Source organism: Vulpes vulpes, chromosome 16 (genome assembly GCF_048418805.1).
Source record: "Vulpes vulpes isolate BD-2025 chromosome 16, VulVul3, whole genome shotgun sequence".
Lineage (NCBI taxonomy): Eukaryota > Metazoa > Chordata > Mammalia > Carnivora > Canidae > Vulpes > Vulpes vulpes.
The window spans coordinates 59614320-59628848 of record NC_132795.1 but is presented as its reverse complement, the minus strand read 5'-3'; the positions used below and the strand labels follow the sequence as shown (position 1 = coordinate 59628848).

Sequence of the window (14529 nt, the reverse complement as noted above, 5' to 3'; positions counted from 1 at the left end):
GGGAGCCCGATGTGGGACTAAATCCTGGGACTCCAGGATCACGCCCAGGCTGAAGGCAGGTGCTAAACCGCTGAGCCACCCAGGGATCCCCTGGTTACTGTAACTTCACTTTTACAAGCTCATGAGTATCCCTGTCCATAAATCTGCTTCATTTCTGTTAAGGAATAGCACACATGACCCTATCAGTCAATGATTATGTTCAAACTTTCCAAATTCATCCACAAAACAGATGGAATACATCAACCTCAGAACCACAGCCATCTAAGTATCTTTTTTTCCTAAGTAATTATTGAACATTTCTCATTAAATGACATAAAATATCAGTACATTTTCATATTTAGGCAAAGCAGAAATAGTATCTTACACTTCAACCATTACTTGACTAAAAATACTTTGAATATCAGATTAGAGATCCCCTATACCTAGTGAGAACTGATTGTCCACTGCTCTTAATAAGAAACTATGCTAAATCTCCAAAGGAGATTCAGATTTCATACTGCAAAAAAATGCTTTAAAGGTTTCTCGAAAATACACAAATGGCCAATTAGAACATGTAAAGGAAGAAGTTTGCCATCATTATCAATCCGGTAACCAAATCTAAACCACAATGAGATGCCACTTCACAGTTGGTAAGATGGATAACAGAAAAAGTGTTTAAAAGATGTGGAGAAACTGGAACACTCACACGTTGATGTTGGGAATTGAAAATGGTGCAAAGTTTTTCAGAAAACTCTAACAGTTCCTCAAAAAGTTAAATACAGAGCAATTCCATTCCTAAATATATATCTAAGAGACTTAAACATATGTACATACAAAAACTTGTACATGAATGTTCACAGCAGCATTATTCATAATAGCCAAAGGAGAAACCAAATGTTCATCATAAGTGAAAGGTGGATAAACAAAATGTGGTATATTCAAACAATGGATTATTACACAGCCATAAAGAGGAATGAAGCAATGACACCTGCTACAACATGAATGAAATATGACAACATTGTCCTAAGGGAAAGAAGCAAATCACAAAGGCCACATGTCATATGTTTCCATTATATGAAGTGTCCAGGACAGGTGAATCTATAGATAGAAAGTAGATTAGTGGTTGCCTGAGGACCATGGCAGGGAGGGAAGGGAGTTGGAAGGGCAGGAATGATGAGCAACTGCTAGTGGGGTATCTTTACAGGGTGTTAATGCTTTGAAATTAGATAGTGATGATTGTTACACAACTTTGTCAGTATACAAAAAAACTACGAAATTGTACACTTTAAAACGTGTATGTGAATTCTATCTCATTTTTAAAAAACACACACAGGAGGGCAGCCCCAGTGGCGCAGCAGTTTAGCGCCACCTGCAGCCCGGGGTGTGATCCTGGAGACCTGGGATGGAGTCCCACGTTGGGCTCCCTCATGGAGCCTGCTTCTCTCTCTGCCTGTGTCTCTGCCTCTCTCTCTGTCTCTCATGAATAAATAAATAAAATCTTTAAAACACACACACACACACACACACACACACACACACACAGGAGCAAGACTCCACATGACCACTTAAAAAAGAATCAACAGGCTTATTTAGGCCTCTCTTATCCTCTGCTGAGTTAATGAGCCTCCATTAATCACATCCCTAAATTAAAATATTTTAAAATTATTGATTTCAGACTTTAAAAGTTTAACATAAAAGTTCTCCTCACTGCTTGGCTTCTGAGGCACCAGAAGCTTTGTCCTACTTTTCTGACCCTCCTATTCAGTCTAATTTGGAAGCTCTTCCTCTACCTTCTCTTATACTCCACATTCTCACTAGGAGGTAATTTTACCCCACTTCCATGGCTATGATTGACATTCTAATGCTGAGGATCCCTTAATATTTGCAGACAGATCTCTGTGCTCCAGATTAAAATTCTCATTAGATATCTCTATTGGGGCATGGCTGGGTGGCTCAGTTGGTTAAGTGTCTGCCTTGGGCTCAGGTCATGGTCACTGGCTCCCTGCTCTATGGGAAGTCTCCTCCTTCTTCCTATGCCCCTCCCCCCCTTGTGTTCTGTCAAATAAAATCTTAAAAAAAAAAACTCTATTGGGTATTTTATAGACACTGAAATCAACAGGTCTGAAACCAGCTCCTCAAAAAAAAAAAAAAAAAAAAAAAAGAAGCCTCCTCCACCATTCATTATCCTAAGAAGCGGTACCACTCTCCACCTAGTTTCCCATGCCAGAAACCAGGGTATATCTCCTTCACCCTTCTCTCCCCCAACTTTAATTGGCAAGCTCTACTAAGTTTTTTGTAAATACTCCCCACTTTCCTCAACATCACCTCAACTCCAGGTTAGAAAATCACCTTCCACTTAAATTTTGGCATCATCTTCCTTACCTGCCTACTCATCTCACTTTTGCAACAGAGCCCCCATCCCAAATTGCACTCGTTAAGACCACTGACTTCTTAGAAGACCCTTTGGGTTCTGGCTCCTACTTCTTTCTCATCACCTACATACTATGCTTCAGCAATTCTGAAGCATGCAAAATTTTTTTAGTCCTAGGTACTTACAGGTGCCAACTCCTGTCTGGGACACTGTTCTTCCTGATACTCAGCTACCAACATCTTTCTTGTCCTTCAAGTCTGTGCTAACTAACATATGTACTGCCTCCCCTGGTAAGTCTTCTCTATTCCTTCCATGGCTTGGTTAGATGCTCCGCTTTAGGCTCTCTTAAACCTCAAATTTAATCCCATCTTCCCACTTATGTTGTATTACGATAGCTTGTTTACTTGCCTATGCCTCCCATCAGACATAAGCTCTTTAAAGGCATGTGTCATCCTTCACAGACTGTTTTCTACCCTGCCTCTAGCACAGAGGCTAGCACAGAGTAAGCACTCAACACGTTTCCTGCATGAATGAAGAATGTAGTAACACCAACAAATGAACAGTCTTTACACTGCTTTTTGTTACCGTTGCCCCATAAAAAGAATTCTTACATGTCCAACTATAGTAATTTACATGCATTCTGAGCAAAAATAAAAACTGTGTTTGTATCAACCTACATTTTTTCCATGGGGATAAGATAGTACATATCATCTAATAAATTTGTCTTATGTTGACAAAGCACACAGCATGACACACAGACTACCTCACTGAAGTTTACTTCTATAATAACTCTATTTCTGAAACCCAGGGAAATATCATGAATATATTGGACTGACCCTATCTGTAAAATACAGAAGGAAATGACTCTGGTTTCCTTATTTTAGAATACTTAAGAACCAACAAAATGTCTGTATGTCATTCAGCTGGAGGAAAAGGCACATTAATAAAGCACAATACACAAAGAAAAATCCCAAAATTTAGTTACTTTCTATGCTTCCCTAACACGTGATTTTGGAATAAAACTATTAGAGATGATGACCCTTTCTACCAATATTTCCAAAAGAAAAAGGCTAAATACACTCACAAATTGTAAACAAGGTTGCCATATTTTCCTTGTTTGAATTGGAGTCTTCCATTTGCAGTGAAGGTGGTACAAAAGAAAGACTGTCTGAAGATACATCTACATGACCTGTCCCCATAGCAACCTCCTGGGTGATGGAGGAGACAGCCACAGGTTCTAGGCTTAGGCCAACTTCATGGAGGGAAACAGATTCTAGGGAGGCGAGGTTGTGTGAGGTAGAGAGTGCCACGCTTACAGAGTTGGTGCTCATGGCCACGGTGTGAATGGAGTCACTGAGGGCACTGTCAGACATCCCGTTGACCCGACTTGCAATGTGGTCCGTCTCCATGACCACAGGGAGCTCCAGGCCATTCCCATGAATGGGTATCACACCACCATGTCCTACAGTGTCTGCTGCAAGATTGCTGCTCACAGAATCTACAGACAAAGGTTCATGACTTCTGGAGCCATTTGGGATCTGGGAATGCTCGCCTGCAACACCATCCATCGTAAGTTCTTCTGCCATTCCATCTGTAGAGATTGGGCTGGTAACCCTAGAGACGTTCTCCATAGTGATTGTTGTGTCCAAGGCCACCTCATGGCCATCACTGGGATGAAGACTTTGGGCACCATGTGTGTTCACAGAGCGAGAGTCTATTGAAACAATGCCTGGCTCCAATCCAACATTTCCACTGGACTGATAGGGATCTAGGGCTGAAGCATTATTGGCGATAGACAGTGCTGTATTACCATCAACATTTATAGAGTTAGGGTGGATATACTGAGGAGGTGGTCTGTCAGCTAAATAAGATAAAATGCCTGGGAAAGGGAAAAGATGAGATATCAGAGATTTTTTAGTACAGCATTAAATATAAGAAATTCCAAATGCTAGAAACTATTTTCCTTACAAATAACTAGATTAATCTCTTACCTAATTCTCTGGCTTAACTGATATACTTTATAAAAACAGCAACATAAATAGACCATAAAAGAATCTTCTACTTACTTATTTGGTTAAATTGATATATATACCTTATAAATAGCAACATACATATACCATAATTCAGTTTTCCCTGTGAAACTCAGACACTATAAAAGATTATCCCTGTGAAACTCACACACTATAAAAGATTAACTAAGTCCATGGAAATTAAGCATTTAAATGATGCCTTTAATATATACATAGTTGGAATTCCTGAGACCCAAGATGCTGAAATTTGTTTTATAAAAATTAAAAGGTAAAATGATTTAAAAGCAAATCTTCCAGGGACACCTAAGTGGCTCAGTGGTTGAGCATCTATCTGCCTTTGGCTCGGGCATCCTGGGGTTCTGGGATTGAGTTCCACATCGGGCTCCCCACAGGGAACCTGCTTCTCCCTCTGCCTATGTCTCTGCCTCTCTCTGTATGTCTCTCATGAATAAAATCTTTGAAAAAAAGTAAAAAAAAAAAAAACAAAAAAACAAAAAACTAAGTTTTAAGTTATTAAACTATCATAGCATATTACATTCCATTCAAAACAAAGTCACAATCGAATCTGCTTTATTAAAACCAAAAGAAATACTTGAATATACATGCTTGTAAGGATATGGTGAAATGGTACCTGCTGCATTGCCAGTGGGAATGAAAATTACTAAAACTTCTTTGGAAAGTATATATATTAAGAACCCAAAAGACATTCATGTGCTCTTGCACAAGAAATTCCACTGAGGATAATCTTCCCTAAAAGCATTTTATAGATATGATATACAAAGACATTCCTGTAATAAGAACCTAGAAAAACCAAACTGTCCAACAATAAAGATTGATTATAAATAAACCATGGAATATCCATTCAGAAGACTATAATGCAGCATTAAAAAGAATAATTATGAAAACCATGCAGCAGTTATGGAAAATAACTACAGAAAAATATGAAGTAGGGACACCTGGGTGGCTCAGTGGTTGAGCGTCTGCTTTCAGCTCAGAGCGTGATCCCGAGGTCCTAGGAGGGGGTTTCCCATCAGGCTCCCCACAGGGAGCCTGCTTCTCCCTCTGCCTATGTCTCTGCCTGTCTCTCATGAATAAACAATCTTAAAAAAGAAAAAAAAAGGAAAGAAAAATATAAAGCGGAAAAGGATACACAATCATGTAGAAAGTATAGTCTTAATTATGAAAAATATTAAAAAGCTATACACTGAGATAAAAGGAGGGAAGTACATCAAAAAGATGGACGATGGAACTATGTATGAGTGGTTCTCCTCCCTATTTGCTAAATTTTCTAAAATAAATATTCAGAACAAAAATATCAATAAACTTAAAAACCCTATAAACCTTAATTTATAATAATGACACTAACAGGATGTATGGTTGATAGGAATTACAACTACAGAATTATAAAAACTGAATCAAGGAAATACTGGAGGAAAGAAGGAGAAAAATTGCTTAAGCACCCTTAATAAATAAAACTTAGTCAAACTGTTATATTAATAATGTGTTATCTGTACATTGTAAGAGGAAAGGTACAAAAATATTTATTTTTTCCCACCTAGATATTAATATCCAATACTGAAAAACAGAAAAAAGTGTTATTCAAGTCTTCAAGAAAGGAAGTTAAGAGGAGGCTTTCTTCTAATGTTCCAAATAACTGTACTACTTACCAGGTAGAATGGTTCTGAAGTAACTGCTCTCCAGGTGGGGGTACGGTGGTGGAGGTAGGGTGTAGTTTCTTTCGGGTAACCCGCACATCACCCCTCGATCCCCAATACCCATTGGGAGCATTAGAGACAAAGCAGAAGGCAAAGAGCTCAGGGAGGGACCCAGGTTTGGAATTGCCACTGGCAGGCCTACAAAAAAATGTTTTTTTTTTCTCAATTAAAAGAAAGTAAGTACTTAAAAACTCTCTCTATAATCACTAGCTAAACTCTTAGGGAGGTTTCTACATATGAGGGGAAAAATCTCACTTAGTAGCCCCTTATATCCACAGACAGTATTGTGCAGACATCCAGAAATAGGTCTTAAAGGGAGTTAAGTTAGTTTTAAAATGGTCAAGCTGATCTTCCAGTTGTCTGTATTGCTTTTAAGTATTAAAACATTACAATTAAAAAACTAGTTTAAATACAGTTTAAGAGAACAAATCATATAGAGATAAAAATAATGGGAAAAAATACCAAAGTTCACAGGAGTGGTCTCTGAGTAATGATATTACGAATTCTTTTCCTGTATTATTTGTATTTCCCATTTTATATGGTGAGAATGTTTTGCTTTTTAAAAATTCCAAGATATGCTTATACTTGGAAGGTAAATGCAAAACTGCACAAATATACTTTCATGTAGTCTTTTGTATATTTGCTATATTTCATAATTTTAAAAATTTAAATTTTAGATTATATTTATCTTTGATTATACTTGCAAAGTGTCGAAGTGACTCTTACTATGCCTAAGTATAACAATGAATACTCACAAACTTGGACAGTGCTAATTTGCATTATTTTTGCCAGTGGCAATATTTTTTAATAGGCCTTTACTCCTTAACAAGAGTGTTCACTAAAAGGAATGCCTAAGAGATAATCAAATGAGTTTACTAATAAGTTTTTTTAAATTTCTTTTGGACACCTGAAAAGAAGGTGGAGACCCTAGTTTAGATGAATTTATTCAGCTGCTGCATTTTAGTAACTAAGCAGGTAATCCCTACAGAGAACTATTTAAACAAATTAAAGATTTAAAACACCCTTAAACATTTTTAAAAAAATTTTATTAAGTAATCTCTACATTCAACATGGGACTCAAATGTACAATCTTGAAATCAAGAGTCACATGCTCCACAGACAGGCATCTCCATTAACTCTAATTGTGATAAAGAAAGTCCAATACAGGAGCACCTGAGTGGCTCAGTTGGTTAAGCATCTGCTTTTGGCTCAGGTCATGATCTCAGGATCCTGGGATCCAGCCTATGTCAGGCTCTGTGCTCAGCTTCTCCCTCTCCCTGTGATCATTCCCTTTCTCACAAATAAATAAATAAAACCTTAAAAAAAAAAATCCCAATACATTACAATGCCATAGATCATTAAGAGTCAATAGCTTATCTCTTTTCTCTTTCAAAAGAAAAAGAAAATAAATAAAAGTTTTTTAAAGTACAGTGATGGAGGAAAATGAGAGCTTTTTCTATACTATTTCTGAGTACAGAGGCTAACAGCATTTCCATAGAGGAGATCTCTGGTACCTCCTCTTTTAATTTTAAGCCTGGTGTATTTGCAGTTGTTGCCAATTTCAGAGGTAATAAAAAATGAAGCTCAAGCGCTCTTACTTTCTGGGAACAGTTGGTAGAATAACTTTCATTCTCTTCTATTAACCCAAGGACAGAGTGCTAAAGATGTGAACCAGATGAACAGATAAACCTAGATAAAATGCCAAGTCAATTACATCTCTAGATAAAGGCCACCAACCCCACAAGAGGACTAATAAAAAAAACTGCTACTCCAATCCACTACAACTCCAGTAGTCCACAAAAACATTTCTTCCATGATGCTGCCACATGTGGAACTGTTGCTCAGACCTGCTGGGCTTCTCCTTTACACTCTTAAAGGGGCTCTGTCTCCCTTTAGGCTCCACCAAGAATTGATAATGCAATTAAGTATTGAAATTCAGTGGCTCTCCCTTACTACTCACCTGGGGCAGGGATGGCATTGTGAGTGGGTGAGGCAGCCAACCCTAGATGACTCCCTGAGACTGGCAAGGCATTGCTCACAGAGGATGAAGTCAGCTGCTCCATCCCCACTGGGCTCAGGTTCATTTCATTCATCCTAAGAAAGAGCACAGACGACCCATTATGCAAAATCTTACCTCAGTGATTCCAATTAAGTTACTGAAGAGCGACTTTGCCCGGAGACTTTGCCCTCCAGCCAGGGTAGCTGCAGCCTGACCCTGCGCAAGCCCAGCAGCTGGAGCTGCGAGTGGAGCGGTGGTAGCAGCTCCTCTCAGGAGACCACCAGATCACCCCTTCCTGTGGCCTCGCCATGGCGACCTACGGGCAGGGCTGTGCGCAGCCAATGTGTGTTCCTCCATCCTATGTTGACCTTGGCAAAGCTGCCAGAGATATTTTCAACAAAGGATTTGGTTTTGGGTTGGTGAAACTGGATGTGAAAACAAAGTCATGCAGTGGTGTGGAATTCTCAACGTCTGGTTCATCTAATACAGACACTGGTAAAGTTACTGGAACCTTGAAGACCAGATATAAATGGTGTGAGTATGGCCTGACTTTCACAGAAAAGTGGAACACCGATAACACTCTGGGAACAGAAATCGCAATTGAAGACCAGATCTGTCAAGGTTTGAAACTGACATCTGATACCACCTTTTCACCAAACAAAGGGAAGAAAAGTAGTAAAATCAAGCCTTCTTACAAGTGGGAGTGTATAAACTTTGGTTGTGACGTTGACTTTGATTTTGCTGGACCTGCAATCCATGGTTCAGCCGTCTTTGGTTATGAGGACTGGCTTGCTGGCTACCAGATGACTTTTGACAGTGCCAAATCAAAGCTGACAAGAAATAACTTTGCAGTAGGCTACAGGACTGGGGACTTCCAACTACACACTAATGTCAATGACAGGATAGAATTTGGAGGATCAATTTAATCAGAAAGTATGTGAAGATCTTGACACTTCAGTAAACCTTGCTTGGACATCAGGCAAAAGTCAACAACTCTAGTTTAACTGGAGTGGGCTACACTCAGACTCTGAGGCCTGGTGTCAAGCTTACACTGTCTTCCCTGGTAGATGGGAAGAGCATTAATGCTGGAGGCCACAAACTTGGGCTTGCCCTGGAGTTGGAGGCTTAATCCAGCTGAAAGAAACCTCTGGGAATGGTTATCAGAGGATTTGGCCTTAATATATTTCCAGTGTGACCAGCAGGCTTCCCCGCCTCCCTTCCCCAAGAAGGTGATCAAAACAAGGGATGATCTGAACAAGAGCTGTATTTTAAATATTTAGACAGTTACTTGTTAGCTGGTTTCTAGTTAAATTGGTTATCTAGTTACCAATACTGCAGTCCTCCAGTCACCTATACATTATTTAAATGTATTTAACTGTTAAACCAATAATGAAATAGACCTTTATGAAAACTGTGTAATTGTGTGCATGTTTGTTTTTATGTTCCTATTAACATTGAAAATTGCCATTGAACCAGAAGGATCAGTGGAAGTTTTAAGATGAGGTTAAAAAATTTCTGTTAAATTTGGCCATCATTAGAATTACTTTTGTTATCCCCAGACATTACAGATTTTGAATAAAAACAAGTATACATAATTAATGACTCCAAGTTAAAAAAAAAAAAAAAGTAATTGAAGAGCCTGAAAAGATGGGGGGAGGAAAATGGAAGCTGACTACTACTTAATTTTTATGCTCACAGTTCTCTAAGATAGAGTGTCTTATTCTTTCTACTGATCAGGAAACTAGGATTCAAAGACATTAATTCAATCAATGTCACAAAACAGAAAAGGACTTAACTCAGGGATTTTGTTCCAAACCCTATGTACACTGCCTGAAGAAAAGTGCAATTCTTAGAGGATATGGCAGAGTTTGTTTCAAATCATCCAAGTTTTCTTTCACAGTATTTTATGCAAATGTTCTATTACTTCAAACCAGACCTCTGTATACAGTTTAACCCACTCAAAATAATTTTTACTAAGAGTTATAGCGATAGTGGGTCTGAATTCAATTATTAATGGTGTGAAGAAGCACCATATTTCCTTCATGGATTAGATTTTATTAAAATTCTGTATAGAGGGCAGCCCTGATGGCCTAGCAGTTTGGCGCCGCCTTCAGCCCAGCGTGTGATCCTGGAGACCCGGGATCCAGTCCCACGTCAGGCTCCCTGTGTGGAGCCTGCCTCTCCCTCTGCCTGTGTCTCTGCCTCTCTCTCTATCTGTGTCTGTCTTCAATAAATAAATAAAATATTTTTAAAATAAATAAATAAATAAATAAAATTCTGTATAGAAATCTTAATAGCCACCAAATAGGTTCTTATGTAAGCTTTGCTACACATACTTTATAAAAATTTACTTCATATTCTCTCACCAAGTCTTCAAAATAAATGAGGAAACCAGGCTCAGAGACATGTTCTATGCCCCAAATCATAGCACAGATCATACTGCAAAACACTGCCAAAACGTTTTTCAATACATCAAATCTTTTTTTTAAAATCTAGACCATTTTTGTCAGGCCAAAAAATCTGAGAATCACCCTTTCTATGCAATCTACGTTACATTGTCATTAATAATGTTATCAGAATAACAGTGGTTTGAACAAGATGCTATTGGAGGCTATCAATAACTATTAGTTCCTATATCAAAATTTAGAGATGGGACGCCCGGGTGGCTCAGGGGTTAAGTGTCTGCCTTCAGCTTAGGGTGCTATCCTGAAGTCCTGGGAGCAAGTCCCACTTTGGGCTCCCTGCATGGAGCCTGCTTCTCCCTCTGCCTATGTCTCTGCCTCTCTCTCTGTGTCTCTCGTAATAAACAAAATCTTAAAAAAAAAAAAAAAAAAAAACTAGAGACTACCATACTATAAACATTATAATTTCAAGAGGCTAGCCAATAGGTTATCCAAAGGTCACTAAAGACCTGGTTAAGCATCTGCCTTGGGCTCAGGTCATGATGTTGGGGTCCTGGGATCAAGCTCAGGGTCCAGCTCCTTGCTCAGTAGCCATCTGCATCTCCCTCTCCCTTCGTCCCTCCTGCTCAGGCTGTGTGCTCACTTTCTCTCAAATAAATAAAATCTTAAAAAATCTTTAAAAATCTTAAAAAAAAAAAAAAAAAAAACCTCTACTCCTTATACTGAGAATAAGTATAGGGAATAGTAATGCAAGTTCTTCTGTGTCTGTGTACATGGGAAGAGTAAAGGAGAAGAGGAATCAAATGGATTTACACATTCCCTAGCATTGAGAGCAAACCTAAATAGGTTTTTCATTTGAAAAATGACAGTATCAGCCACCAATAAACCTGAAAATAGTAATAACTCATACTTACTACTCCCTTACTACATGTGTTAGGCACTGACCTAAGTGATTTACACGTAATTATTTCACCTAATCCTTGTAAGTGAGGTAGGTACTATTCTTGATCCCATTTTAGAGATGAGAAAACAGAGAGGCTAAAAAACTTAACCCAAGATTACATAACAAGTGGCAAAGTTGGGACTTAAATCCAGGTCTGCCAATTTAAGAAACCTAAGCTGAATCACTATGTTGTGCACCTGAAACTAACATAACATTAAATATCAAGACCTGAAATCAATATAACGCTGTAGGACAACTACAATAAAAAAAAACTTGGGCAGCCCTGGTGGCTCAGCGGTTTAGCGCCGCCTTCAGCCCAGGGCCTGATCCTGCAGACCTGGGATAGAGTCCCACTCCACATCGGGCTCCCTGCATGGAGCTTGCTTCTCCCTCTCTCTCTCTCTCTGTCTCTCATGAATAAATAAATAAAATCTCAAAAAAAAAAAAAAAAAAAAACTCAAGCTTTTAACTATAATTAGAAAGACAATTACACTAATAGAACCATTTTGCCTTTTACATAGTTCCAGTAATTAGGAGCTGTATATTTATATTGTGGGTTGTGTTTAAAGTCCCACATAGACCTGTTCCTGCATTATTCTACAGTCACAGGCTTTAATCTTACCCCAGGCCAGGTATCTCATAAAACTAAACTCTCAGACATTAATAAAATGAACAAAGCCAACAGTAGAGAATAGGCACTCTGAAACATTTGCTTTGGATGGAGCAATGCATTTTCAATCTTAATAAAGAGGCAAAAAACAAACGAGGTATACCTATGAAGGACGGCACATTAACAGCAGTATTTACGCTATAAAAGAATGAAAAAATCCTTATAGCCGAAAGAGACAACAGCTAACTTAATTTTGCAAGTTTCTACACATGGGCTGGTTAAAAACAGACTTTTCCTGTAACTTTTTATGGCTCCAAATGTAACTAGAATTCTACAACCACTAGAGCAGTAATGACCCACAACAAATGGGTTACAATAATTTTCTTAAAGTACACCTAAAAATCTAGCTTCAAATCTCATTCTAAAAATTCCTGAATATTAATCTGTGTACCTAATCTCCACATAAAAATCAAAATGGTGTTTCTAGGTTGACTCCTAGGCCTTCTCAAACCAGTTCAAACCAGAGTTTAATGTGAGAGGCTCAGCAGATTTCTGCTTTGTAGTGAGTCACTAAAATGTGATGACCTCAGCAGCCATAAACCAAAGGTAACTAGAATCTCAGAGAGAGAAAGCAGATGAAGGGAATTTACAATATGATCCTCATGAGACACTCTCATTCTAAAGTGCGATTCTGTTCTACCTACCTTTCTCATATGGGTTTCTGGGAAGCAATCTTGGAAGGAGGGCCAAAATCAAGACACCAACCTCTCTCTTCTTCCCTCCTCATTCCTGGTAAAATCGCTTCCTTCACACTTCTACACTTTCTGTGTGTGTTTCTAACTAACCTAAGAATAAATCATTTGTCAGTTGCTGATCTTAATGACTTTCTTAGAGTCTTCTAACTTCTTTTCAGAATGGCATATTAGGGGGCGCTTGGGTGGCTCAGTGGTTGAGCATCTGCCTTTGGCTCAGGTCATAATCCTGGGGTCCTGGGAGTGAGTCCTACATCAGGCTCCCCACAGGAGGGCTGCTTCTCCCTCTGCTTATGTCTCTGCCTCTGGGTCTCTCATGAATTAAAAAAAAAAAAAAAAAAAAAGAATGGCATATTAGAAGCTAACTGAAACGCAGTCACTTTGCAAAATGCAATGGACAGTTTCAGCAACTTCAATGAATTTACCTTCCTCATCCTAAACATAGAGCCTATGAAAGGGCCCCAAAAGAACAGCCAAGTGTAACTATCTGGCATATTTCTGCACTGGCATGGTATCATTAAGCACTTGAAACATCATGAAATCTGCAAAACTAATAATTTCTACCTGCAAAACTAACAACTTCATTTCTGCACATTACCATCCGAGCCATAGGGCAACCAGCAAAATTCAAGGTGGAAGCATGGTGCTAAGCTAAAAATACACCCTGGAATCCAGATCAAAATACTAAACGTTCAAATAACTCAAAGGCGTAGGGAAAAACATGTCAATGAGCCAACAATCAACGTGTGGCTATATGGATTTGGCTATTCACATTTGGAGTAAATTTGGCTGAATGAGAGTATATTCAATCCAACTCTGGTTTCTGGATTTCTTGGTCCCTTTGGGACTTAAACCCATTTGCAAATCGCACCTGCGCTGCAACCTCCCTCCATGGCACCAAGGAAAGGCACTCTGAACTCTCGGTTGCTAAATGTTTTCCAAAGCTGCCACGGGCGCGGAGCCCAAGTACTCACCTGTGATGCATCTGCTTGGGGCCAAGTGTCAGAGAAAGGAACACACGGGTGGCGGGGAACCGGCATCAGGGTCTGCGTTCCAGGGTCACGTGCTACCGCATCTTGCTCACAACCGCTGCACAGGCGCTGCCGCTCGGCCCCGCGGCCGCCCGGGGCCGCCCAACTTGTCCCTAGGGCCAGCGGCCGCGCACCCCGCCGCGAGATGGGGCATGCCGGGGGACACCCGGGGCTCTTCCTCCAGCAGCTTCGGGAGGGAGGCTGCCCAACCTGGGGGGGAAGGCCAAGGGCGGTCACCTAAACAGGGGAGGATGCAGTCCCCGTCCCCGGGCCCCCCGAGAGCCGCCTCCCGGGGCCGGCCGGCTGACTCGCCCGCCCGCCCGCCGGTGAGGGGCCCGCAGGCCCCGCAGGCCCCGCCGCCCTCGCCCCGCCCCGGCCGGCCCGAGCGCAGCCCACCTGCCGGCCGCGCGGGGGGCGCGCGCGCCTGCCCCACCGCTTTGTTCCTCATCCGGGCAGAGCTCGCCTCGGGCCCTCCCCGCCCGCTCACCCCCGCGCCCCGGGGGCCGCTGGCCTAAGGTTCCCCGCCCGGCCCGGCCCGGCCCGGCCCAGCCCGCCGTCTCCTCAGGGCCGCACCCTCCGAGGCACGTTTCCGGCTCCGCAGCCACTCGGGGCGCCTGCCGCTCCGCCCCCCGCGCGTGCGCCCCTCCCGCCGGGGCCCGCGAGCGGAGCCTGCGTTCCGGCGCCCCTCCCCCAGCCG

General features: G+C 40.9%; 1 protein-coding gene and 1 pseudogene across 2 annotated transcripts in view; one reads left to right on the top strand and one right to left on the bottom strand.

Moving 5' to 3' along the window:
* The window catches only part of PRDM4 (PR/SET domain 4), a 28175-nt gene extending 13663 nt beyond the window's left edge, over positions 1 to 14512 (bottom strand). The window contains exons 1-5 of one of the 2 annotated variants that reach the window (XM_072742658.1): positions 14406 to 14512; positions 13776 to 14042; positions 8056 to 8189; positions 6048 to 6233; positions 3435 to 4229 (exon numbers count right to left, since the gene is read on the bottom strand). In XM_072742658.1, the coding sequence (XP_072598759.1) occupies positions 3435 to 4229; positions 6048 to 6233; positions 8056 to 8189; positions 13776 to 13786 (1126 nt within the window). In that variant the 5' untranslated portion in view covers positions 13787 to 14042; positions 14406 to 14512. Of the gene's footprint in view, positions 1 to 3434; positions 4230 to 6047; positions 6234 to 8055; positions 8190 to 13775; positions 14043 to 14228; positions 14364 to 14405 lie in introns of those variants that run through there. The other variant, XM_072742659.1, reaches the window with a different exon arrangement.
* On the top strand, positions 8360 to 9343 carry LOC112929060 (non-selective voltage-gated ion channel VDAC2 pseudogene; annotated as a pseudogene).
* Positions 14513 to 14529: the final 17 nt, after the last annotated feature.